The sequence below is a fragment of the Betta splendens genome, chromosome 24 (assembly GCF_900634795.4).
Source record: "Betta splendens chromosome 24, fBetSpl5.4, whole genome shotgun sequence".
NCBI classification, from domain to species: domain Eukaryota; kingdom Metazoa; phylum Chordata; class Actinopteri; order Anabantiformes; family Osphronemidae; genus Betta; species Betta splendens.
The window spans coordinates 5875083-5900551 of record NC_040901.2 but is presented as its reverse complement, the minus strand read 5'-3'; the positions used below and the strand labels follow the sequence as shown (position 1 = coordinate 5900551).

The 25469-nt window shown below is 44.5% G+C and overlaps 3 protein-coding genes across 6 annotated transcripts; 2 read left to right on the top strand and 1 right to left on the bottom strand.

Annotated features, from left to right (window-relative positions):
• Positions 1-29: 29 nt before the first annotated feature.
• chgb (chromogranin B) lies at positions 30-3674 on the bottom strand. Its single transcript, XM_029141790.3, has 7 exons — positions 3490-3674; positions 3276-3322; positions 3105-3195; positions 1373-2870; positions 1133-1232; positions 942-1049; positions 30-373 (listed from the first exon to the last, which is right to left on the bottom strand). The coding sequence occupies exons 1-7, from the start codon at positions 3527-3529 to the stop codon at positions 293-295; spliced, it is 1965 nt and encodes a 654-aa protein (XP_028997623.1). The 5' UTR covers positions 3530-3674; the 3' UTR covers positions 30-292.
• A 4979-nt stretch (positions 3675-8653) lies between these two features.
• On the top strand, positions 8654-12719 carry LOC114850185 (solute carrier family 23 member 1-like). The gene is made up of 12 exons (XM_029142209.3): positions 8654-8788; positions 9014-9139; positions 9204-9361; positions 9433-9592; positions 9657-9838; positions 9918-10038; positions 10121-10277; positions 10355-10608; positions 10680-10844; positions 10925-11033; positions 11161-11256; positions 11387-12719. Exons 1-12 carry the CDS (start codon positions 8744-8746, stop codon positions 11614-11616), a joined length of 1803 nt encoding a protein of 600 aa, XP_028998042.1. The 5' UTR covers positions 8654-8743; the 3' UTR covers positions 11617-12719.
• A 1335-nt stretch (positions 12720-14054) lies between these two features.
• gpcpd1 (glycerophosphocholine phosphodiesterase 1) lies at positions 14055-25337 on the top strand. 4 transcript variants are annotated; one of them, XM_055506449.1, is made up of 21 exons: positions 14872-15253; positions 15505-15574; positions 15834-15924; positions 16045-16129; positions 17734-17809; positions 18351-18392; positions 18653-18776; positions 18875-19115; positions 19191-19353; positions 19492-19621; positions 19723-19777; positions 19864-19956; positions 20039-20113; positions 20257-20296; positions 20413-20471; positions 20613-20678; positions 20762-20898; positions 21144-21279; positions 21768-21928; positions 22554-22603; positions 24084-24274. In XM_055506449.1, the coding sequence occupies exons 2-21, from the start codon at positions 15526-15528 to the stop codon at positions 24125-24127; spliced, it is 1917 nt and encodes a 638-aa protein (XP_055362424.1). In that variant the 5' UTR covers positions 14872-15253; positions 15505-15525; the 3' UTR covers positions 24128-24274. The 4 variants fall into 4 exon arrangements, with proteins under 4 accessions (XP_028997095.1, XP_055362423.1, XP_055362424.1 ...); XM_029141262.3 differs by lacking the exons at positions 14872-15253; positions 22554-22603 and adding an exon at positions 14055-14141 and having other exon boundaries at positions 24084-25337; XM_055506448.1 differs by lacking the exons at positions 14872-15253; positions 22554-22603 and adding an exon at positions 14681-14739 and having other exon boundaries at positions 24084-25337.
• Positions 25338-25469: the final 132 nt, after the last annotated feature.

The window sequence follows — 25469 nt, the reverse complement described above, 5'->3', positions numbered from 1 at the left end:
TTTTGATTAAATCATTTCACAGATGTGTGTTTGGTCCCAGTTTAACTCTTTATTGAGTGCAGACTCTTGAACAGTTAATTCTTATACGTATGTAATTAAATTTTCTCTTCATGTATAAACATCAAGGCCATTCCCATGCGCATTAAGCTAACATTTAAATAGCACAACGACAATGATAAAACCAGTTTAAAGCAAGGCTGTAGAGTTTCAGGTCTTATTTTTTTATGTTTTTCTTCACACTTCTACTTTAAACACACTACACTGGCAGACGTACAGTAGCTGATAATGTCACTTATGCGCTGTTCTCATGCAACTTGGCGGCGATTTTCTGCAACTCCATGTCCATTGCAGCCAGGTTCTCCAGCTCTTTCTCCTGGAAAAAACACATGAGCGTAGATCAGACACCCCTCGAGTTGTCGAACAGTAAAATGAATAAATCCCAGTGCCTCCTTCTCCCTGATTTATGCCCCGCTATAATAGAGCGAGGTCTCCGTGGGCTCTAGCTTCTGTCTTAATGGGCATATTACGACTCTGATTGCTCTGGGAGGCTATAATCACAAAGTTCTTCGCATGATTACTGCAGCAGTCGTAAAGTGTTGGTGTGGAGGCTGCGAATGCAAAGAGGGGACAAACAGGCCGCGGAAGAGGAAAAGGCGCCAGTGGATTCTTAGTGCTCCACAGTTGGACAAGTCGCTGCACATTCGAGACGTCGGGGACGGTTCCTAATGTGCATTTGCACAGATGGATCTTCACTGATGCTCCAGTTCTATGCGAAGGGGAGATTTCCATAATGGATATAGCTGCCTAAACCTGCTATGGTGGAGCTCTGTAATGTGCTTCATGGCTTTAGTGGATCAGATGCATATTATACGTTGTTCCATACTTTTATAGTCTAATGTTACAGCTCTTACGGCTCATTTGTTTGCTCTGTACAGTTTTACCTCTTGTGGACTGAGCGCTCGCTGATGAATTCTCACTTTGGCCTCGTCTGGATTTGCATGGTTCACCTCGTTCACCCTGTAGCTCAGCAAGCTGGCCAGGTCATCCATCTGAGCAAAGACGAGCACGTAGCATGTAGCCGTTTGGAGCTAGTAGTAGGTGATCATGTGTGTGGGCAATTACGCGTGCGTACCTTGGTTGAGGATGCAGCCTGTTTGTCTGAATCCCTTTTGAACCAGGCCGGGTGGTAGTAGCCTCTGCTGATCCAGGGGTTGCGCTTCTCTGCCAGATACCTGAAAGAACAGCCGCAGTTAGCTGCACATGAGCGCTGCTTGTTGGACAAAGCTCTTGCTCGTATTACTGGACCCTGCAGCGCTTTATGTTCCCAGGTGTAAAGAACAAACTTTTCAGCTATGATGTGAAAGTGAAGTACCTCAGAGCTTCATCCCTGCTCTTCGCAGCCTCTTTGTATTCCTCAGAATCCCCCCTCTGCTCTTCGCCCTCCTCTTCAGAGGAGCCTCCGCCACGTTTGTGGAGCTTCTTCTTGTGATGGTATCGGTGTGTTGGTTTCCATATGCGCTTTTCAATTTCACCGTCTTCCTTTTCGTGCCTTTTCTCGAAGCCCCAGTACTCCTGGCTGCGCTCTTCTTCTGGCTCTTCCCTCTTTTCTTCTGAGAGCTCTTCATCACGTTTGGTTCTCCTCTGGTGGTACCTGCCGGGTCGCCAGTTCCTTTTTTCCCTTCCAGTATCAAAATCCCAGTATTCCTGGCTTCGATCTTCATCTGGATCTTCCCTCTTTTCTTCCGAGAGCTCTTCATCACGTTTGGTTCTCCTCTGATGGTACCTGCCGGGTCGCCAGTTTCTTTTTTCCCTTCCAGTATCAAAATCCCAGTATTCCTGGCTTCGATCTTCATCTGGATCTTCCCTCTTTTCTTCCGAGAGCTCTTCATCACGTTTGGTTCTCCTCTGGTGGTACCTGCCGGGTCGCCAGTTCCTTTTTTCCCTTCCAGTATCAAAATCCCAGTATTCCTGGCTTCGATCTTCATCTGGATCTTCCCTCTTTTCTTCCGAGAGCTCTTCGTCACGTTTGTGCCTCCTCTGGTGGTACCTGCCAGGCCTCCAGTTTCTTTTTTCCCTTCCAGTATCAAAATCCCAGTATTCCTGGCTTCGTTCTTCATCTGGCTCCTCTCTGGCTTCTTCATCTGAGAGCTCTTCATCGCGTTTGTGCCTCCTCTGGTGGTACCTGCCAGGTCTCCATTCCCTCTTGTCCATTTCATCAAGACCCCAAGATTCCTGGCTGCGATCGTCGTATTCTTCCCCGTCTGATGGTTCGTCACTGCGTTTGTGGAACTTTTTCTTGTGGTGGTAGCGATGTGTGGGTTTCCATATGCGCTTGTATCTTTCCTCCTGATCCTCATTCCCGTGCCTTTTATCTACATCCCAAGACTCTTGGCTACGTTCTTCCTCCGGCTCTTCCCGCTCTTCGTCTTCAGGTTCCTCGTCTCGTTTCTGTTTTTTCTGGTGATACCTGCCAGGTTTCCATTTCCTCTTCTCTCTCTCCTCACCTTCCCCTTCCTCCTCATCCCTCTTTTCTTCTGTCCCCCAGCTCTCTTGACTGCGCTCGTTGTCCTCGTCTCGTTTATGTTTTTTTTGGTGGAATCTTCCCGGTCTCCAGCTGCTCCTTTTCTCTCGCTCTTCCTCCTCCTTTTGGTTCTCGTGTCTTTTGTCCTTCTCATCACCGAGACTCCAAGATTCCTGACTGCGCTCATCTTCTGGGTTTTCCCTCTTTTCCTCTACAGTCTTTAGGAGTGCCTCGATGTCTTGGACATCTGCTGCCTTTGCATCAGGCTGCACAGCATGACTGTTAATCACCTCCTCTTGAGTTACTGTTCCCTCCCCACTCTTCGTGTCCAGTGGGGCACGTTTAACTCCTATGACAGAACAATAGAAAGATCAATAAAAGTTAAACAGTCTGTCCAGAATAGCTCTAAGGCACATGTTATGGATTTTTCAATATTGTCAGCCTTGAACAAACTAATGAGTCACTAGTTTTGTATTCAGTAAGTAAGTAAAAGCTTGCAACATGGAAAACATGCCATCAGTGGAGACTTTTTACAATTTAAGGGTTGAAGGATGAGCAATAACTAGATCCACATGCTGCAAACCTGCTCGGAGAATCTCTTTGCATTCCTGGTCCAGCTGGGAGCCTGGTTTGGACAGAACTTTGGACAGGACCTCAACCAAACACTGTGTCATCTGCAAGAAATGAAAAAAAACTCCTGTGTCCTTATCTTTGTTTAATTTTTAACATAATAATTAGTATTAGCAAACCCTACCGCATCGTCCCTCTGCCCTTCCTTTCCTACTGGAAGCGCTAGATTTTCTGCAATAGGACAAAGTATTCCCGTTAAAAAATCGAGGGTTGCATAAGAAGACGGATCACATGCAATAAAGTGCGAGAAGAGCTGCTGCCTCTGTCCGTGGTCCTGAACGGAGCTCACGAACTTCACCGCGCTGCAAAGGGAGCAGAGCGCCGCTGCGTTCGCCTACCTGCCAGCAGAGCTCCGACGAGGACGACGATGAGTCTCATCTTGGCCGAGTGACGAGAAGCCTGAACAATGCGGGGAAACGCAACTCCCGTCGCTCCGCAGCGGCAGGAGAGAGCTGCGCTGACTGGGCGCCTGCTGCTCTGAGGGCTGGAGCAGAGGAGCGCCTCAAATAGAGGCAGGAGTGGGCTGGAGAAGCGTGGGAGGACGCCTTTAGGCTCTGGTGGTGTCATGACTCATTAGACCCGCGCAGACACTGACTTGAGCGAAGTGTGATGCGCGCAGGACGTCGACATTTTGGGAGAAACACACCGGGAATCTAGTTACTGTCACAGTTGGTTCGAGTCAGAGTTTAAACCTGTTTATGTTCGGATTAAAGTTGAGGCTGTGAGTTTAATAGCGTGAGATAGATGCTTGAGACAGATGTGATGTGATCTAACTTTATCAGGCTAGTAGCTTCTATAAAAGTGTGTTATTTTAAGCCTATTAGTTTGAACCCAGTTGCAGCGTTCTGCGACGTGTCCGGTGGAAAATATTATTTAAAGGCACGTGCACGTTACACTAAGTCAGAATTTAGTCCATCAGACTTAATAATTCAGTAAGCCTTTAACGCATCCCATCCCATGAGAACCAGTGAGCTTCAGCTCGTGGATCGATAGTTGTGGTTAAGACTCACATGGGAGTAAAGCTGCACTGTTATGTGACTGGTAAAATCTTGAAATTCATCTGCAGCGGAAAAACAAAAGCAACAATAAAAATGTCCCAGTATTTATGAAGGTTTAGGTCAACTGTACTCACAGGAGCGGGCGAATGATATGATGGACCAACAGGAATGCATTTAATCCTCTGTAGAAAGTAGGCTGATGAATATTTCTTTACATGAGGTGTTTACACAACAGGCACTGACCTTTATTTATGGCGCATTCACTTTCAATCTCGTCTTGGAAGCCATAAGTCTAGAAACTGCAACAGCTGCAAGCAAAATGGGAAAAAGAATACCCTGTTCCATCAATCTGTGCGCCCACATGCACATGACTGGTTACTGGTGCCTGCGCTTCTTGCTGCTGCAGAGTAATAATTACTGGTAAAAGCAGAAGGCCCGGCTCAGTCATCTTTACTCTCTCTCTCTCTGTGAACAGGCTGCAGCAGCATCAGGCTTCATCATCGCTCTGCAGGTTCCGGCACTGTCCCCTGACAGGAAATCACGTCTGTGGCCGAGACGCCCGGGCTCTGGATATCAAAAGCACTAAATGAAAGAAGCCCCCTCAGAACTACGCGCGGGACATATGCGTTTTTGTGGCGCTCGCTGCTTTTGCTCCCAGCCTGATTAATATTTCAGCGAGCTGTGAAGATACAGGAGCTTACAGGCAGCGGACGGGGGATTTGAAACGGAAAGCGGAATGCGCCCGGGCAGCTTGTGTGAGCACGACTCGGACCCCCCCCCCGTCCTCCCTGCAGCAGCAGCACCCTCCTCATCGCGACTGTTTACATGCAGGAACAAAGGGCGAGTGGCTCCTGATGAGCACGATGCACTCTGCCGCATGAAGGTCTTCGCTGGGCTTTGGTCTGTGTGGGAGAAGCTTTGTCTTTGACTCCAAGCGACACTGCGACTTTGATCGTGTTCCAAGAACAATAGGGAGTCAGTGAACAGCCCTCTGCAGTTATATACAGTACACTCACCTCTGAGGCAAAGCTTTTAGTCCCACTGATTTAAATTGGAGCTAAGATATTATCATAATAGCACTGATAAAATGGATTCATCAGGACCCAGTACATGAATGAAACAGCTCCTGAAGAGACTCCAGCTCCTTTATTTATTGCTGTTGTGAGTGAAACAGCTGAGGAACACAGTAAATATCAAGTGATAATTAACAGATTCATTTCCAGATCTTTTTCCAGTAAACTGAAGAAAATTGTTCACTTTTGTTGCCAGTGCCTGCAATTTATTCATGCATGTGTTTTTTGGTAACCGGCAGTTGCTGTTTCCCGTGAAATCGTTTTCTTTGTCTCACTGACTGTAAGTGGAGACGATCTGAATAAGAATTTTAATGGGAAAAGAACGACGAGAGCTGAAGAGTAATGATAAATGTAAATAAATTATTAATGTACAGGCCAGTCAGAATGAATGATACGAGATTATTCTCATTAAGTCAATTAAAGTAGCTCACATTGGGTTAGGCTGTAAAATACATCTTTAATTAATGATTCTCGTCTCTGCACCCAAGTTAGTGCAGTTGCTGCTTCTTAGTTAAAAACATGAGATAAGACAAAAGCCGTCGAATCCGAGGATGAGTGTGCAGCTCGTGTACCAAACCTCTGCAGCGATTGAGATTACAGCAGCATCACCGTCCTGCTGCTGCACGTGCTCTCCTCTCCCGGGTTTTCATCATGAGCATCGATTCTGACGTATTAACACAAACTAGGCCCGCGACACAAGTCCGTCAGGTCTGCAGGTGCACGATAGTGAAAATCGATACGCAACTATAAGGCACTTCCTAATTCCACCGAGCGGAGCCGTGTGATCTGTTTGTTTGATTTCACGAGACCACGCAAGCAGAACGTGTTCTAGCGATACAAAATTAGATTGTAGAATCACTTCTACTGTTTCAATAAAAAAACATTCAACGTGTCACTGAGCCCCATCACTGTGTCTTTGTGTCTGACACTCCCTAAATCAGAGATGAACACAGGCTGTGCATGTCATTGATTCTGTTCCACTAGCTGACACTAAGGGACACAGTGTACTGAGGAACTGCAATTCACAGGTAATGATTGCAGGGTTCTTGATTTGTTTGGCCCAGTGCTTCCTCACTGGAGAACATCCTGTTACCTAATTAGGGCCGCGATTACAGATTAAGCACTTACATGAGGCGGAGGAAAATCATTCCAGTTCTGCATGATTTATCTCGAGTGGTGAAATAGATTTGCGCACATCTGGAAGGTTTGTGTTGTTGTGTCCTAGCGCTGAGATGATTGACGCTGGGTGGAATCGTCTTTTCCTCTGTGACCTTCAGCACTTGGGTTGAACTGACGCTGATACTAAATGTTTTCCACAGCAGCGATGCCACTGAGGGGTCCAGCATCAGCGCTGAGACAACAGCGTGAAAGAAATGCGATTAGTTTGTCTAATTCTCCCTTCAAAGCTGTAACGCTTGTCGCTAAGTATAAGGCGTGTGTTCTACTGAACTCAGACAAGCCTCCAGGGCCTCTTGGTGGCATTTGGCTGAAAGCTAACCTTTATGCTCAATCTAAACACCAGAGACTTGTGTGTTAATAACCTGTATATATATATAAGAGCAACAGTATTTGCAGCTTACGGGCTGCGTGTGTGTGTGTGTGTGTGTGTGTGTGTGTGTGTGTGTGTGTGTGTGTGTGTGTGTGTGTGTGTGTGTGTGTGTGTGTGTGTGTGTGATGACCTTCTAACCTGTCCAGGGTGAACTGAAGGAGCAGCTCCTACCTCCACCATGGGCATACTGGTATGCTGATATTATACTGGTATACTGGAGTCTATATCCAAGAGTCTAACCTTTTGGGCAAAGCAACACTAAGGATATTAACTGGATATATACAGAAGTCAGCAGAAGAACAAACTCTTCTCAAAGAGCAAAAACATTTTATGTTATATTTCATCTGAGCCGCGTCACAGACAAACAGTCATTTATAATGAAAATGTTACTGTTGACACAAAGAATCATTAAAAATCATTTATACCACTTTCTGATGACTCTAAAACTGAATCAGCTATAAGTCACACAACCTTTTTTATGAAAGAGCTACAGCATCATTTACTGCAGAAACAAAAATATAAACGTCTTTGTAACGAAAAAGTGGGAAATCAGTTTCTATTTACCAGCTTCCTTTCTGTAAGAACACGCGGACCGATGCCAACGTCAGCAGCAGTTTGGAAACAAACTTGTGTTTTACTTCTTTACTCCTTGACGGATCGGAGCTGGCACTTGTTTGTTTCACGGCGGCCTGGGCTCTCGGCCGTAGACAGGCGTTAGCCATTAATGTGATTTTACTCAGGTGGAGTAAAAAAACACATCTGGGTGTGACGTTCTACTCAGTCTGGACACAAATGTGTCACTGCTCCCACAGAGACACACAAAGTCCTGGCATGACGTTCTAAAACAGGTCTGTGATCGGAGAATAAACATGGATCAGAGGGAGTTCTGCACATTAATACGTCTTTTAGAGACATCTGACCCGCCTGCTCCATTCGGGACCAAACATCTGGTACAAAAAGAACAAGAAAAGCAATTTGCGCCGCCTCAGTGATGGTGAGCTGGGATCTGTCACTACTCCCCCCCGCGCCGAAAAAATCCTTCATGCGCCGTGACGTCCACCCCGCTGCGTTTAACCCGCGTGTTCCCCGCTCCTCGCTGTCAGGCCGAGCGCGGTCACGTCACGGGTCTGGAGCGCGAGCCTCGGTCGCGACACGCTCAGCTGGAGCGACGACGCGGAGCGCAGAGGCCGTCGCTTGCGCCAGAGTTTTGCGCCATGTACAGTTACATGGCGCAAACTGACTCTCAAATGCAGCAGCAATGCGAAATATCAAACCAATAAACTAATATCGGAAAGTACTGGCTCGTGTCGCTTCGTCTGAGACACCGAAGGAACAACAGAATATTGTTTAACGGGCTCTGCCGCTCCTGCCTTTGCGCATTTATCAGCGTCACATCACATTGTGCTCACGCTCCCACCGAGGGAAGCGTCCTCTCTCTGAACTTTATCGCACAATCGTCCCACTTTTGTGTTGTCAAGTGACGATTTGAGCTCAGATCCTCACCACGATCAAAGACACCATCAGGAAGTATTAGCACAAAGCAGCCCGTCATCATCATTACGCGCCTTTAAGAATTGATCTAACTATCACTTTGTGTTGATGAAGTTCTTTATTGTGTTTGTGTGAACCAAAGAAGCCGTTTCCCCAGCGACAACTTATCAGAGATCACAGATCAAACAGCTGCTCATAAACTCAAAGCTCCTCCCAGATGTTAAAGCCACACTGTGAAAATATAGAAATAATTAACCGTGTATCGAAATAAAATCTCATTATTATTTATCCTACAATTAATAAGTAATGAAGAAGCGGAATGCGGGTCGAGCTGAGACGTCACTTCGCCCGGAAAGCGGCTGCTCGTCTTAATGGGTGAGTAATTTCCCAGCAAACCGAGGATGACTCCTTCCGCCTTCATCCCGTTCCCGCACCGTCGCCCGTCTGCGGACTCGTCCACTCACTCGATGCTAGAGTTCCAATGGCTGCGGGGGAAGAAGACGGACATCACAATCATGCGTTCGATGTAAGTGCGATCTTTGCACAGTCATAAATAATAATAACTACACCTTCTACATAATGATCTAATTCATGTAGAGTGCATTTTAACTGCTGAGCAACTATTAGTCATGTATCTGAAGGGAACTCTGGAATGAAACCTGTAAATAGGTGAACTGGTTACTATTACACGGCGGCGCCTCCACTCGGCTCCTGCTGTTTACGGCCCATGTGTTACTTTATGGTGTTCCAGCTGGACGAGCGCGTGGATGATCAACCCAGGGCGAAGGCGCCCGAGGCCTCAGAGGACGGGCACCGGCCGGCCTACCGCGTGACCGACGTCCCTCCCTGGTACCTGTGCGTGTTCCTGGCGGTGCAGGTGGGTCCGTGCACCCCCCCCCCCCTCGCCTCCTATGCATGGGTTTATGATGTCTCCGCTTTAGCACTACCTGACGGCGTTCGGCGGCATCATCTCCATCCCCCTCGTCCTCGCCGAGGGTCTGTGCCTGCAGCACGACGGCCTGACGCAGAGCCGCCTCGTCAACACCATCTTCTTCGTCTCGGGCCTGTGCACCGTGCTGCAGGTCACGCTGGGCGTGAGGTCAGTGGGCCGGCGCCGCACGCCGGCGTCGGCTGGACGCGGCCACTCACGGGGTTCTGTCGTGCCTCCAGGCTCCCCATCCTGCAGGGAGGCACCTTCGCGCTGCTGGCGCCGGCGATGGCGCTGCTGACCGGGCCCCAGATGGAGTGCCCGGCTTGGACCCAGAACGCCAGCCTGGTCAACGCGTCCTCCCCCGTCTTCATAGAAGTGTGGCAGACGCGCATGAGAACGGTGAGTCCGCTCATTCAGAGGTCCAACCCGAACCTGCCCGACTGAGCAAACCGCGGTGTCGCAGCTGCAGGGCTCCATCATGGTGGCCTCGCTCCTCCAGATCGTGGTGGGCTTCTCCGGGCTCATCGGCCTCCTCATGCGCTTCATTGGACCCCTGACCGTCGCCCCCACCGTCTCCCTCATAGGACTGTCGCTGTACGACTCTGCCGGGGCCAAGGCCGGCAGCCACTGGGGCGTCTCCGCCATGTCCGTAACGCCTCCCTCCGTTTAGTCCTCTCATTTCAGCGGCGCGTTGCCTTGGTAACGGTGCTCTCCGACCCTGCAGGGCCATGGGTCTGATCATCCTGTTTTCCCAGTACCTGCGTCTCGTCCCAATCCCCGTTCCCGCTTACAGCAAAGCCAGGAAACTCCACAGCTCCAAGTTCTATGTCTTCCAGATAATGCCTGTACGACCTCTTATATTTCCCATATTACGTTTCATGCTTCTGTGACCAGCAACTACTCACACTAACGTTAGATACTGACTAGATTCTGTTGGGGATCGCGGTTTCGTGGTTACTCTGCTATCTTCTCACGATCTACGACGTCCTGCCGGGGGACCCGTCTCGGTACGGCTACCTGGCTCGCACTGACGTGAAAGGGAGCGTGGTGAGCGAGGCCTCCTGGTTCACACTGCCCTACCCCGGTAGGCCCACGAGCAAACAGGTCACCGTTGGGTAATGAGGAGAGCGTGAATAATCCCTGCTCTGACTCGTCCATCAGGGCAGTGGGGGACGCCGACGGTGAGCCTGGCCGGCGTGTTTGGGGTCATGGCCGGGATCATTTGCTCCATGGCGGAGTCCGTGGGGGACTACCACGCCTGCGCCAGGCTCTCCGGCGCTCCTCGCCCCCCCAGGCACGCCATCAACCGAGGCATCGGCGTCGAGGGGCTCGGCTGTCTGTTAGCGGGGGCCTTCGGCACCGGCAACGGCACCACCTCGTTCAGCGAGAACGTGGCGGCGCTCGGCATCACCAAGGTGAGATACGCGAACAAGAGCGCGGGTGTTTGTGGAGCGTGTGACGTATAGGTGGAGCTTTCGGTCGACAGGTTGCCAGTCGGAGTGTTATTCTTCTGAGCGGAGTTTTGATGATTCTGATGGGGATGCTGGGGAAGATCGGAGCCATCTTCACCACCATTCCGACTCCGGTGATCGGAGGGATGTTCCTGGTCATGTTTGGGGTCATAACCGCGGCCGGGATCTCTAATCTACAAGTAACCGACCGCATCCGTCTTCATCAGTTTCAGCTGCTGTTCTTCCAATAGCGCTGTGTTTTCAGTGCATTTTGTTTCAGTCCACAGACATGAATTCTTCCAGGAATGTTTTTGTTTTTGGGTTTTCCATGTTTTCTGCACTCGTCATTCCAAACTGGATCATGAAAAATCCTAATTTCTTAGACACAGGTAAAATTGACAAGATAACATTATTACATTTTCTTGTTCATTTATTGCTTGTAGTTACATTTTACTTTTTAAACATGACACATTATATCCAATAATGTTTCATCACTCTTCCTCTTCTCTAACTCAGGGGTGAAGGAGTTGGACCAAGTGTTGCACATATTGTTGACCACTCATATGTTTGTAGGAGGCTTCCTTGGCTTCTTCCTAGATAACACCATTCCAGGTGACTAAATACTAAAGCAGTTTGACTGTTAGATTAAAAGATAATAATGATAATGAGAGACAAGGGCAGAGTTTTCCTTTCATTTTCTTGCATCCACACCTCATCTGACAGTCATTTTAAAACCACCCAGGGACCAGACGTGAGCGTGGCCTCTGGCGGGACGAAGTGCATCCCGAAGACTCCGACGCAACCTTTGGACCTGAGCACATTTACGACCTCCCGCTCGGCATAACGTCCTGCCTCTCATCCCAGCCGTGGGTTCGTCACATCCCTTTCTGCCCTGGGAGGAGCCTCAGGTCCCACTCACAGAGCCCGGAGGATGAGCTCAGCACAGGGGTCACCGACGAGTGCGCTTTGTAACGCCTGATCCCGTTAATCGATGCGGTAAACGTATGTGTAACCCACGTCTGAGCAGAGATATTAATCAATATAAAGAACTCACAACAGAACACACGGGAAACTAGAATAACACGCTCTGCTCCGCTTTCAAAGGAAATCCAATTTAGCCCGTGGATAAATTTGTTATCACGCCGTCCTATCTCCACGCTCATCCACGCGGCTGCAGCCCCCCAGCTGTTATTGTGTCTCCTTTGACAAAAGCAAACGGCGATAACACATCGCCGCAATCTTTCTCGTTGTCTTTCACGCCTTCGTCTCGCACGCGCTGGATTCATTTCCGCCGCGGGTCCACCGTTTTGACGGACAGGTGGCGCGATGCGTTTGGGTCGTGACGTGGTCGGTTTTCGCCCTCAGGCCCGTTTGAAACCGCTGGGATGTGGGTTCTGAACCACACAAAAGCACGAGCGCAAAGATGTGAACGGCACTTCAGACGTCACATCGTGGAAGTCACGGAATAATTAATTTTGTAAGGTGGTGTTCTGGAAAGATATTCACGCTAGAGTTTTATGTAACCAGCGATCTGCATTTCAATGGGAAAAGATAATTCCTCATCACTGATGGCCTATGAGGTACCAGCTGCCTCAACTCTTTTACTTTCTCTTTACAAAATCTACATTACGTTTCTACATTTCAGGCATTTTATGAGATTTATTGTAAGTTCTTGAAGACTTTCATCATTTTGACAAAATCATTACTGAAAGTGTGATTTGGTGATCAGAGTAAGAGGAAAAAGGGGGAGAGAGAGAGTGATTGTGTATTTATGAGGTGGGGACGGACGATAGTGCAGATAAATGTACTTCAACACTTCAACATAAATAAATGACTAAAATCATTTTCAAACCCACGTCCACTTATCGACTTACTGATGTGTTTTTTTTATTATGAAAGCTGTAATCTGTATAATTATGGCGTCCTTGCTCACTTCCTTTCTGCCTTGTGTGCTGGAATGCCAATAAAACTGCGATATTTTATTCTGGGCATCCAGCAAGAAACAACATTTCAACTGCATTTTGAAGATGCCCTGAAGGCAACATTTTCACAGGCTGGCTGTGAATGCAACGCCATTAATAAGACAGGTGTTCCTTGATCACTTGTCTAATTTAGGACGCTTATGTTCTGACACCCTGTGAATAGTGATAGTGCATTACACTCGCGCCTATAGCTCCTTTAGTGAGCTATAAACTCTGGGTATTCACCTCCTGAGCCTCAGTGGCAGATCAATTTAATAGTTCAATTATATAGTGCATCATTCCCAACACTAAGTTTAAATTTAATGCAAGAAAATGACTTGCCAGTTGTGCAGAACAACCTAAAATATTCATAATGCTTCAGTCTTTCTTCACTCATCGTTATTTCTCCGGGCTCTTTTATTCTGTCGTCAGGTCCTGTCGTGTCGCTTTCCTCCTCCCTTCCTTTTCTGCATCAAACCACTTCTCAGGACTTCCAGCCCTCATGTGGCTCTAATGGCAAATTAACTCGGCAGGAATGAACATGAATAACTCATCACAGAGAGTCAGATGGGGAAATCTCACCCAGGCTGAGATATGTTCTCAATTTATGACACTGGGGTCCCATTGATTTTCATTAACAAAGCCAGACAGGAAATGATGATTGATCCCATGGTGAAAACGTTGATCACTATCACTGTACTGATTCGCCTTCTCTAGCTTTTGCTTTAATCCAAAAAAGGAGATTCTGTTGGATGATAAGTAGCCCTTTATCCCCAAAATCATATTTTCTAGGGAAGTGGAACAAAAAGATTCGTGCTACATACTCTCTACAATATCCTAATTTGAACACTAGAGGGGGCTACAGACTAAACTTCGCTTTTCATTGTGCGGGAGTAACCATATGATACATAAATATTATGGTGGCTCTAGTTATTGTCTATTTATTGGTTGCACTTTCTTGTAGCATTTTTCATTCAAATTAATTAGCTTGTTTTTCTTAAGTTAAAACCTACATAAATTTAAACAAATCCTACATCTGCAGTAAGACGATTCTGGGCAGCTATGCAGTCTAACAAAAATTACACCGAATTAAATGCAGCAATTTGTGGTTTTAGATCCACGAAGAGTCATTTGAATATTTTAGCTTTTTGACGTAGTGAATTTAGCTGAAGGGCCAAACTGTCAGCTCCATGTTTGTCCACACTGTGAAAAATGATCATGAAGTTTACGACCCATGAGGGTCAAACAGCTGAGCAGAGTTAGCTTATCACGTTTCCAGTTAAGCGTGAGGTCGCCTTAGTAGAAAGGTCTTTCGAGGAACTCTGTGTGTGTGTGTGTGTGTGTGTGTGTGTGTGTGTGTGTGTGTGTGTGTGTGTGTGTGTGTGTGTGTGTGTTTTCCAAACTTTTGGAGCAGCTGTTTCTGTCAGCAATCAGCAACGTTCTATTCTTGACGTCACTATATGTAATATCCCCTCACCGCACCCATCCTGCCACATCTTCAAAACAAGCCATAGCTTCAACTGTTCAACTACATGTGTAAGTATGGATTTCCCAAATTCATGCTCACATTTTCTGTTGCATTGTTGACAATGCTACATTTTTTACGTGTACAGTTTACAGCCGGTCCCAAACGTTCGCTCAGCTGATGCGGCGTTAAAAACAACACGTAAATTCCTGCGCTTTAAGTAACTTTATTAAAGTCAGTTGGTTGTTCTGCTATTTTGAAAAAAAAAACAAAACAAAAAAACCCAATACGGAATACAATTTTACCGTATTTGGACGAAAATAGTTATATTTTAGACCAGGTAAAAATGTTTACGTTATAAGTCACATGTTAATTATAAAAGCAAAATGTTGCTATAACAAATTTGAAAATGAGAACCCGTGTTTACTATTTGCAGTTAATAAATAGACAAAGCGTTTAAAGATTCTTGACAGAACGAATGGTATAAAAATTGTGTGCTTATTTGTATTTGCTTATAAGTTTTGGTGTCGAAGAATTCACTGCTGTGTTTCCGAACTGTATCTAACGCAGCACGGCGGACAGGCAGAAATCCGGAGCGGAGCGGTACGAACCAGCTTTGTTGAGCAAGCAGCGGAAGCTTGTACACGTGCCGCAGAAAAGCACTTCAAAGTAAAACGATTAAATACTTTACTTAAGTCGCTTATGTAAGCTATAAAACATACTAATCAGGCACAACTTTATGTGTGGGTATTCACTGTTTTAGTATATATTATTATTTATCACATATTATTCTCGTAACTCATTGCGCAACTTGTTCATGTTTTACTTTGAAATAAAGCACCGGAAGTCACTGCGTTTACCGTTCATACTGCACACGTTCTGTATGGAAAGCGCAAACTAGACGAGGTGGATTTGTTTACAATCTTTCCGGGCGTGTTTATTTAATAATACAGTTTTTGATACAGACGTTTCAGTTCTGAGCGTGCTACGCTGCGCCTGGCGTAATTTTTGAACTCGTTATACGCAGTTTTAGCCATTATGCGGTCGCGATGGACGAACCGGCGGGTCACGTTTGCTTTCGCACAAATCGATGCGTCTCAGCGTGGAGGGCGAACGATTTGATTGCGAATTCTCCATCTTCCGTGCTGCCGAGAGACGCCTACTAACCTCTAGAGCCTAACAGGTAAATACTAAGCTGTTTAGTTTGTTACTTTCTGTTATACAGCTCTAGCCGTTGTCCCTGCTTCTGTTTAGCTTCGAACAACTCGTTACCCGGTTTGTGTTACGTTAACGTACCCGAATGCGTTTAAGGAATTTTAACGATTCGCGTTATTTCGTTAACTATGTACACGAAGCATATACATTTTCCTATGAATCGCCCACATTGTATAACTGAATGTCGGTGTTTGTCGTAAAGCTATGCTTTGCTTCCAGCGTGCCTCCACCGGTCCGACTATGGAGACCGCTCAGGTGACTTTGGGCGTAAGAGCAGAGACATCTCCAGGTAGGCCTCCAAAGCAAACCTCAGGTTGGGGAAATTAACACCTGAAGCATTTCTTGGCTGAAACAGTTACTTGTTTGAGCCCGTCTTTGATCACGACACGCTGCTTCACTTGCAGGTCTCGCGGGCACATAACAAATAACTTTTCGCGTGTTGGATCATGATCACGCGTGTTATTATAAAGCTACAGCTGCTGTAGGTCAACCTGTGAGGCCTGGTTCTTGTCAGTTCTGCTAGAGTTCATCTTTCGACCCGTTTCCAGGTGAGGTGATTGCCGTTGTTGGCAGCTGTGAAGCTCTGGGGAGCTGGAATCATCAAAACGCTGTGATCCTTCACTTGAATGAGAATGACGGGTAAGTTAGACTTTGTGTAATCTGCCAATCATTGAAAACATTCATTTAAAATCAAGTTACACATTTCTACCACGTTACTTGCTTTTTGTTACTGATTTGTTTCATTTGGTCCATTCACAGTAATACATGGACTGCAACAGTTGCTGTGCCTAAATGTGTTGTTTCCAACTACCGCTATTTTAAAGGCTTCTTTCTGGAGTCAAAGGTGAGCAGACTTTTCTCTCCGTTCAGTTCCTGAATTGTTTTTTATGGTTGGTATGAATAGACATTCATTCATGCAAAATCCTACCATACTGGTGGGACATTAGTTCTATTTTTAAGATCATCAACTTAAAATATGTCTAGTATTTTACACTGGTTCCATTGCTTTAGATTACTTTCACAACATCACTGGTGGAAGAACCACGCCGTGCTTAGTATCTTTGCCGATGATTTTCTATCGTCTAGGGTAGGAACTTCCCCAGCTCCTACTGATTACCTTGACCAGGTGTGTTCAGACAGTGAACAGCTGGAGAAGCCAACTGACACACCTGATCAAGGTAATGAGCAGAGAGAGCTGGAAAACCAGCAGGGACAGTGGCCCTTGAAGACTGGAGCTTGACACCCGTGATCTAGGTGATAAGAACATGGTGGAGAAACAGCATCTAGGACCACTATGATATGTAGCTACTGAATAATGTTGGAGAAAGAATAGGGTCCAGACCTCCTTTCATTTAGCATAATAAAACATGACTGGTTGGACTGCGTGTCAGAGAACTGACATTGCTTCTGCTTCTTCCTACCATATGATTCAAAGATTTATTAATCCCAGAGGGAAATTATTTAATTTATGCAATGTCATGTAAGATGCAAGAACAAATTCAAAGTTTGTGACATTTTCTGTGCATTTGATAATTTTCCTTTTACAGCTCACCAGCCTGAAGGGCAGGATCAAGTTCTGTCTTTTGTTGCTCTGACTTGGAGTGTGTTGAGTTTAAGCCATAATCACTTGTAGGATTTGTGTATAATGGTGCTCTGTGTCTGTGCTGATGCCTTTAGAAACAGGTTTAGTTTACTTAAGAATCACTGGCCTCAGGCAGCCTTCAGCATCTGCTGGATTGTACAGTACATAGATGTTTTCAAAAGAAAAGAAACCGTGTCACACATATTCCAGGAGCAGTTATAACCTTGGGTTTTTGTCTGAGTGTGTGTGTGTCATATGTTTGTGCTTTGTTGTGTGTGTGTGTGTGTGAGAGACTTCCCATTTTAAATTGCATGAGTCAGAGCGTGTTCAACCTGATGTGTTCCCATTATCTTTTCAGCAGATGATGGAGGTTACAGCATGTGACTTGTTTGTCCAGTCTAATTGTTTTTAAATGTGGCTTATTCCTATTTCCTCATACTAAAAGCTCTCAGGTGTTTTTATTGTAGGCTTGAGCAGGGTTGGTTACTTCTATACAACAGTGTGTTTAGCTCCCTTAGGTAAAATGTTTTACAGATTATAGACATATTTTGCTTGTATAGTTAAGTCAAAGCTTGTATAGTTAAGTCAAAGTGTCTTCAATTAGTTACTGGGAAAGTAGGCCAGCTGAATGAGTAACTGGAGCAATGTTTCCAAGTTGTTGTTTTGTTCCCTTCACTAACAAATCCACTTTTCAGATTTCAACCCTAGGTGGCTGACTGCTCTAGCTGGGGATTGGTGACTGTACCAGCTCTAATTCTTTTCTCACACTCTGGTCCACAGATAAATTTGAGACCAGATGTAAAGAAAAGTAGTTCAATGTGTCTGATTTGAAAACCCTAACATTGTTCCAAACATTGGACTTGCAGAATGCAGGTGGTCCCTGTCAGGTGATAATCAATATGTGGGAGACCCATCATCAGCCCCGCACGATGATCCCCACAGGTATAGAGCTACAGAAACCACCAGTTGGATTTGGTTAATGTATTGCACACAATCCCCCATATAGGTCTCCCATTCCCTGCCACAGCACCGTATGGCATAATAATCTATAGTTATAGTTCAGGCTTGATAGGAAAATTAATGGCGGCAATTTCCACTCCTGCTTGATGTCCCTGCCTGTTCCAATATCCTTGTTTTTTTATGTTTTGTTCTTCTAAGAGCTGCTACCCTAATACTTAATCCCTGCTGGTGTAGTGTTTTAGGATAATTTAAAATTCATGAAGGTTTTCAGATTCATAAATGTCCTGTTAAGTTTGACCGAATGACATGCTCATTCTCAAACTTTACATTTGATCAGAAAACTCTAAAATTGCATATTTTATTGCACATCAAATCACTCAGAGCAAAGCTTCTTATCTTAGGAGGTTAAAATAGTACATTTTCAGATTTGAGGGGAAATGAAATGCTCTGTTTTATCTGTTCTTGCGTCTGTATGGTTCAAACCTTTCCCACCTGTGCCTAATTTTGATTTCCTTCATTTCAGCATCACACCTGAATATTGATGATGGGCAGTTTGGAACTCACAGTAAGTTTGAAATAAAAGCGTAACTGTGGAAATCTATGTAGTACCTGCACTATACTATACTGTTAAGGTAAATTGCTTACTTATACTGAAATTCTTAAGTAGCCATATTTTCCACGTTGTACATCAGAGTTTGTTGTAACAAAAGGAAACCTCCCTCCTTTTGTCCTCACTCTCTGGTTGTCTGGTTCAGCATTCATAACAGACAAAGTGGATGCATGTGGTCATCAAGTGCTTCTTTCCTGTGTCCTCCCTTGCTGTAGATGGGGTGCATTGTGTTGACTCTGGGTGGCTGACTTGTCAGACAGATATCCGCTTACGTCTGCACTATTCCAAGATATCTCCAGTTTCCATCACGAAGAAGAAATTCAAGAATTCTCGCTTCAGGTAGAGATGACAACGGGGCTGAAGCTACAACCAACCGGAGAAAGTCTGACTTCTAAAACTAAGCGTTTCTTTATGCTGTGCCCTTTTAAAATGTACAGGATCAAGCTGATATTGGAGGGCGTTGAGGAAGAGGAGGATGAGGAAGATGATTTGCACAGTCCTTCATCTTTGCAAAAGATGACCACCACTCTGGGCATTAGTATGATCAGTGCTAACGGCTTCAAGTCCCGGCACTCGCAGCCTGAGTGTGGTTACGCCCTGGAGCCCTCCCGGTGGACCGAGTACAGCATCCACACCATGGACCCAGACAACCTGGAGCTCACCTTCGAGTTCTTTGAGGTGACACTAAAAATTCCCAATTTGATTTGTGTTTTAATTTGAACTGTTCTGTAACACACTCATTACTCTCTCCAGGAGGATCTGAGTGAGCATGTAGTCCAGGGTGACACACATCCAGGGCACGTGGGCACCGCGTGTCTCCTTTCTTCTTCTTTTGTGGAAAGTGGAAAGGATAACGGAATAGTCACACTTCCCATAATGGGTCGAAACTCCCGACAGACCATAGGAAAAGTCAGAGGTAAATGTTTTGGACTGCATTCAAAGGATGTGACATTTTAGGCGTAACCTGCTTCTTTCTGTTTTTTATATTGAAACTAATATTTTATGAAGGAGCTGGAAAACCCTGTAACAAACCTACCTTGTTCTTCTGTTCTAGTGGATTTCCTGGTGATTCGACCCATCCAGGGGCTCCTGTGTGACATGAGCTCCTCATTCACAAAGTACTGGAAGAAGAGAAGTACTCTGAATGTGGGTCACAGAGGAGCTGGGAGCACGCACACTGCAAAGTGAGTCACTGATAGGACATAATGGTTGAATGGAATGAATTAGTTTGCTGCTGCTTGTGCTGATAGGGGTGAATGCTTACGTACATGTCATTTGTCAACAGGCACCACAGAATCAGGGAGAACACAATAGCCTCATTCAAAAGCGCTGCCAAGCATGTAAGTAAGCTCATGGTCAGTGCATGAGTGGATAATTACCTTTACATAACTCCTGCCTTCATTATGTGCCCATTGGTTCTGTGCAGGGTGCTGCCTATGTGGAATTTGATGTTCACCTCTCCAAGGACGCTGTTCCTATCGTATACCATGATCTGACATGCTGCATATCCACCAAGAAGGTAAAGGAAGGGCCTTGATGTTGTCTGCTTTACGCTTCACTCTGTTGGTAGACTTCATCTTTTCTTTTTATTCCACTGACAGAAGAAAGACCATAAACTGGAGCTGATTGAGGTGCCAGTCAAAGATTTGACGTTTGATCAGCTGCAGCTTCTGAAGGTAAAACTCCGGGCCCACAGTTTGAGTTATGCAGCAGTCACAGACATTTTATCACAATACAATTAAAATGAGTAAATGCGTGAAACAATCAGCGGTAATATAAGTTATGATGACAAAATTTGTGTGCTATGTTTTGTTGACAGCTGGCACATGTTACTGCAATGAAGGCGAATGATCACAAAGGTATGGATGCTAGTAGTGTCACACATTTATATTTTTCAGATCTCTGTATGCAAAACCCTACAGTATTAATTTAAGTTGCAGCATATTTTCAGTAGTTTTATTTGTATGTTGTTAAGATCTGCTGGATGATGAAGATGAAGTCGATGAGCACCAGCCATTCCCCTCGCTGTCCCAGGTAAACCGTATGAGCCATCTACAGTATGCCTTAGCAAACATATGAATGGTAGAAAGTGTGTGTGTTCATTCATTCATTCACTCATTCATTCAGTAGCAACATACAGCCACTCATTGTCCATTTCTCCTACATCTTTTCCAGATCTTCCAGGCTATTCCTGAGCATGTGGGCTTCAACATTGAGCTGAAGTGGATCTCTCAGATGAAGGTAATTAACTGCATATTGCAGCAATAATATGATCTCAATCTCAATCATTTCATTATAAGCGTATTTGATTGCTGCCTTGACAGGATGGATCATGGGATGGCAACCTATCAACCTATTTCAACATGAATCTCTACCTCGACATCATCCTGTCCTGTGTTCTGCAGAAGGGCGGCAAAAGACGCATAGTCTTCTCCTCTTTTGACCCAGACATCTGTACCATGTAAGCACAACGAGCAGCTGAGCTATAATTCGAGATCACATGGACTGAAAGTGTTCAGAGGCTCAATGACTTTGCATATCACTGCAATTCTGGAGCTGTGATAGACATGACCCACTAAGAACACGACACAAAAGGCCTCTCAAAATGCAGCAACCTTTAATTGAGACGACATCTATGGGACAATGAATGTACAGTATCTTCCAGAACTGAATGTTTAAAGGATTCTTATCTCACATTTCTCTCAGGGTGCGTCATAAGCAGAACAAGTACCCCATCCTCTTTCTGACTCAGGGAGTTTCAGAGAAGTATCCTGAACTGATGGACATCCGCTGCCAGACCACTCAGATTGCAATAAGTTTTGCACAAAAAGAGAACATTCTGGTGAGTAGTTACAAGATGCATTTATTATCATTAAATAATAAACATTTTCATGTTTCATAGAGCTTTACACAGGTTTACTGAAATGGTACAATGGCCTGGTTGGTTTAGGGATTAGTTTAACTCATGGTTGATATTTCCCTGGAACGCTTTGGTGCTTTAAAAATTGCAACATTGTTTTGCCTTTTGACGTGTTAAATGACTAGTTCTCTATTTGGCTAAGGACAGAAAAACATCAGCCAGTCAAACAGTTCCTGGGAAAAAAAATTCGTTGACTAAGCTTGACAGCCATAGTGCTGTGTCAGCTGCTTCTAAGAAGAGTGCAAGAAACGAACCCAGTCGTTGTCACGTAGCACAATCTAACATCATTATTTGTTTATATGGAGCTGGATTAGTTGTGTTAACTTGATCTGCCTTTTAAGGACACAGCCTTGACCATACAGTTTGAACCAGTGAATGAAATTATCTAAAAAGTTTTGTGGTTCTTTTAGGGAATCAGTGCTCACACTGAGGATTTGCTGAAGAACCTCAGCTACATTGGTGCCGCCCAGTGTAAAGGCTTGGTGGTGTTCAGCTGGGGAGATGACAACAATGAACATGATACCAGAAGGAAGCTGAGAGAGCAGGGCATCGATGGGCTCATCTATGACAGGTAGGTTTGAAGGAGAGATGTTCCTCTGTGAACAGAAGAAGCACTAGTAATGTTGCATTCAGTGTAAGGTAGCATTGGGTGGAACTGACCACCGGCCTAAGATACGGTTGCTTTAAATGTACAAACATTGTTCCACAATCTACCTGTTACCAACATTGTCACAGATAACTACATAATAGGCCTTCTAATGGGAGTGGTTGGTTCCATTAGTTTAATTGCTGCACAGTCCTAATCCTTATCATGCAACTGTATGACCATATGCTTTGCTTGGTCAGGGTTAAATAATGAAGCTCTGGCAGAGATGCTAATCACTTGGCTCCTGCCACAGTTGATGATGAAAACACTTTTATTGTTCATGGAACATTTTGTATTCAGATGTGTCAGAGCTGGGGCTTGCTGCAGGGGAAGGGTTTCTCTGGTCTTAGCAAAGCTGCCCAGTCAGCAGGACCTGCTTATTCAGCTGTTTCACTTCTGTTTCATTATATCACTGTGTTTGCACTTTGGCCCAGACTTTTACAGACCCCTGCAGAACCTCAGCCTCAGGCTTTGGAACTAATGTATATTTTACGCTCAAATCTCTGAATGGTCCCTGGGTTGTTGCTATAACTATGCCTCTTTCTTACAGAATTTGTGAATGCTTCGTGCCATATTTTGACTCGAGTTCTCCAGATTCCCGTAATGTCTCTCTGGTTCCTGTCTTTGTTGTCAATTTACTCACTCAACAACCCCCTTGGCTGGATTTTGGTTTCAGTTATTGCCTGCAAGTTTATTTAAATGCAGCTGGAACAAAATAATGTTCCTTGACAATGATGCAAGGCAATGAACCTCTCACAGTACTGTTAAAATGTTTTAAACACTTGTTTTAGTGTCTTCTGTCTTTTCATGTCATCTGTGGAGCTGGGAGCAGGTCATTGATCTCATACCATCTGCTGCAGGACACGCTGTGCCTTTTTGTCCTAGCTCTGTCTATAAATGAGTTTTGGATCACGTGTGATGACCTATGCAGAGGACTTGACTATAACCTTCCAAAGTGCCTGAAACATTTACACAGTACTGTTGACCTACACCTTAATAATACAGAACTTGATACTTCAGTAGTGATCATTGTCACTTTTGGTTGGTTTACTTGGATTGTATCAAGCACAGCTGTTTTAAAATGCTCTGTCCTGTTTTTTTGTGTATTTTCTTTAGCTGTGCTTTGAATGGCTTCATGTTCCACAGAGAGTGGATTGCTTGTTTAGTGCATGAGACACTGAATGTAAAAAGATACATTTGCTTTTTGTCATTAATAATTAGACGTACTTGCTTATCAGCAGCTGTGTCACAAGCCACCAGTTTATGTTGCACTTAATGTTTGGCGATGGTCTGCTTGTTCTGTGGTTGGATTTATTATTCACAAAAGGTGGGATTGCACTGAATAGCACTGTTCTGTCTTTATTTGATGAGGCCCATTAGTTGAGCCCAGTAAGAATATGCTCTACTTGGCTGGTTAAAACTCTTAAACATTCTTTTATCTGTTAGTTCATCTTTAGATTGCTGGATCGAGGACTGGGAAAAAATGTTTGTAGACTTCGTTCTACAACTTGTATCACTTTGAGAGCTGGGGTTGATTAGTTCTCCTTTGGGGTTTAACCTCCCAGGACCAGCATTGCACTGATTTATCCACTGTACTGTGAATCCTGCTTATGTGTTGTAGCACATGGGTTAAATTTGTCTGACCTGTTGTTCACTGTAAGTGGATACACTAGCATTACAGGCTGTGGAAGTCCTTTCGGTTGAATTCGATCTGATAAGCAAGGGTAAACTCCATGACCTCGGGCATTGCCTCACTAAGCATTGCTCATGCCAGGCGTCTGTGCGTCATCAATTGATAAATGGTTTTAAAATCCTTCCGCCTCAAAAGATCTTTCTCACTGCCAAAACGGCAACCAGTGCAATCTGCCGCTGATCCAGCAATTGTCATTACAATGGGTGCATGAAAAGTGTTCAAAATCCATTGATCTCAATTATAGTTCATTATATACAGTAGTTTTTACTAACATGAGTCTTTTTTTCATTGGATAACAGGTAGATCATAATATATAGTATCATTTTACGTATGTGTAATACGTCTGTCATTGATTTAACTAACCTATACACTTTTCCTTTCCTTCAGTATATGTGAGGAACAAGGAGAACAGCCAAACATTTTCCAAGTAGAGGAGCAACACTCTCTGCAGGAGGTCATCACGGAGGAGACCTTAAAGAGCTCCGCCTGTTCCTGTTATTCCATTCCCTGCTCCATGGTTCCCTGCGTTGCCTCAAAGGCTCGTGCTGCCAGCGCTGAGTCCGATTCTGGCCTCAGTTCCTCATGAACCTACTCAACTGCGTCATTGAATCCACACACAGTAAACAGGACCAAGGAGGGTGTGGATAAACAACACTGGTATTTGGTCATGGTGTGTATATAGAGCAGAATATGGGTAACTTTTAATTCCACCTTCATATATGGCCAAGCCATCTCCACACTGCTTAGTTACAGTTGTTGTCTTCTGTCCAATGTATACACATATTTTGTTATTCATGCTTTGTTAGTTTAGTGGTTGGAGAACTTTAAGGATGTCGTTCACTTCCAGTTCAAGGATCCCAAGTCTTACAAATACTTGATACATATTTATTACGACAATATTTTCAATCAATTCATAGTTCATCTGCTGACACTTGCATATTATATTCTAGAACATGAAACTTTAAATTATACTTTGTATGTAAATATTTATGCACAGATTCAGTTTCTGTGCATGCTGCCACTCAACTCATTGCTATTTTAGGTGTGAGGAATTCGGTGTGTATTTAGAGCATTCACTGCTTTGCATATGGTTGTAAAGAGCAACTAGAGCTTTAGAGGTCGCCATTAATGTACGCTGGTGCACAGACTGCAGCACTTTGAAGAAGCCTAGGGGATGGGTTTGTTTCATCTCTTCAAGCTTTTTTTATGCTTGTAATGATTATTCGCCAATATTGTAAATTACACACTGCGTATTAAGATGATGTACTGTACTTTTTAGTTTTGTGTAAATTGAGGAAAAGTGGAAGAATGTGTTATTTACAGAGGTGCACTCATACCACAGCCTTACAAAGGGTGGGGGCAGCGTCATGTCTTCTGTTTTTTTATGTCTCACAATCTGTTAAAATACGCAGAAAAGGTGACATTTATACCAAATGAACAAACAATATAATTCCTTCTTATACATTCACCTAACAATACTTTTATGTTTTGTTAATTACACTTGAATTTACAGTCTCATAACTACAGTACAAACTATAATGATGGAGTTGTGCATCATCTGTGTATCTGTATTGAGTAAGTGAAAGGATAACTGACTTTAGTGTCAATTATAAGTGTAAATAAACGGAAAATGAATATCAATTTATTTTGCATTTGATGTGCAGACTTTTAAACACATATAAATAAGTTAAGGTTTATTCCCAGATCTAATTGCATCTGCCTTTTAAAACTCCACTAGTTTTAACTTGTATTACACAAAGGTTCTGTTATAAT

Bases quoted from the DNA above. Each gene is read 5' to 3' on its own strand.
- chgb (XM_029141790.3), bottom strand. From the start codon at position 3,529: ATGAGACTCATCGTCGTCCTCGTCGGAGCTCTGCTGGCAG. The intron at 3,323-3,489 runs GTAGGCGAACGC...GTCCTATTGCAG, and splicing joins CGTCGGAGCTCTGCTGGCAG to AAAATCTAGCGCTTCCAGTA. The intron at 1,233-1,372 runs GTACTTCACTTT...CTGTTCTTTCAG, and splicing joins AGCAGGGATGAAGCTCTGAG to GTATCTGGCAGAGAAGCGCA.
- gpcpd1 (XM_029141262.3), top strand. From the start codon at position 15,526: ATGGAGACCGCTCAGGTGACTTTGGGCGTAAGAGCAGAGACATCTCCA. The intron at 16,130-17,733 runs GTGAGCAGACTT...TTGGACTTGCAG, and splicing joins GCTTCTTTCTGGAGTCAAAG to AATGCAGGTGGTCCCTGTCA. The intron at 17,810-18,350 runs GTATAGAGCTAC...CCTTCATTTCAG, and splicing joins CCGCACGATGATCCCCACAG to CATCACACCTGAATATTGAT.
- LOC114850185 (XM_029142209.3), top strand. From the start codon at position 8,744: ATGGCTGCGGGGGAAGAAGACGGACATCACAATCATGCGTTCGAT. The intron at 10,039-10,120 runs GTACGACCTCTT...GATACTGACTAG, and splicing joins ATGTCTTCCAGATAATGCCT to ATTCTGTTGGGGATCGCGGT. The intron at 11,034-11,160 runs GTAAAATTGACA...TCTCTAACTCAG, and splicing joins TCCTAATTTCTTAGACACAG to GGGTGAAGGAGTTGGACCAA.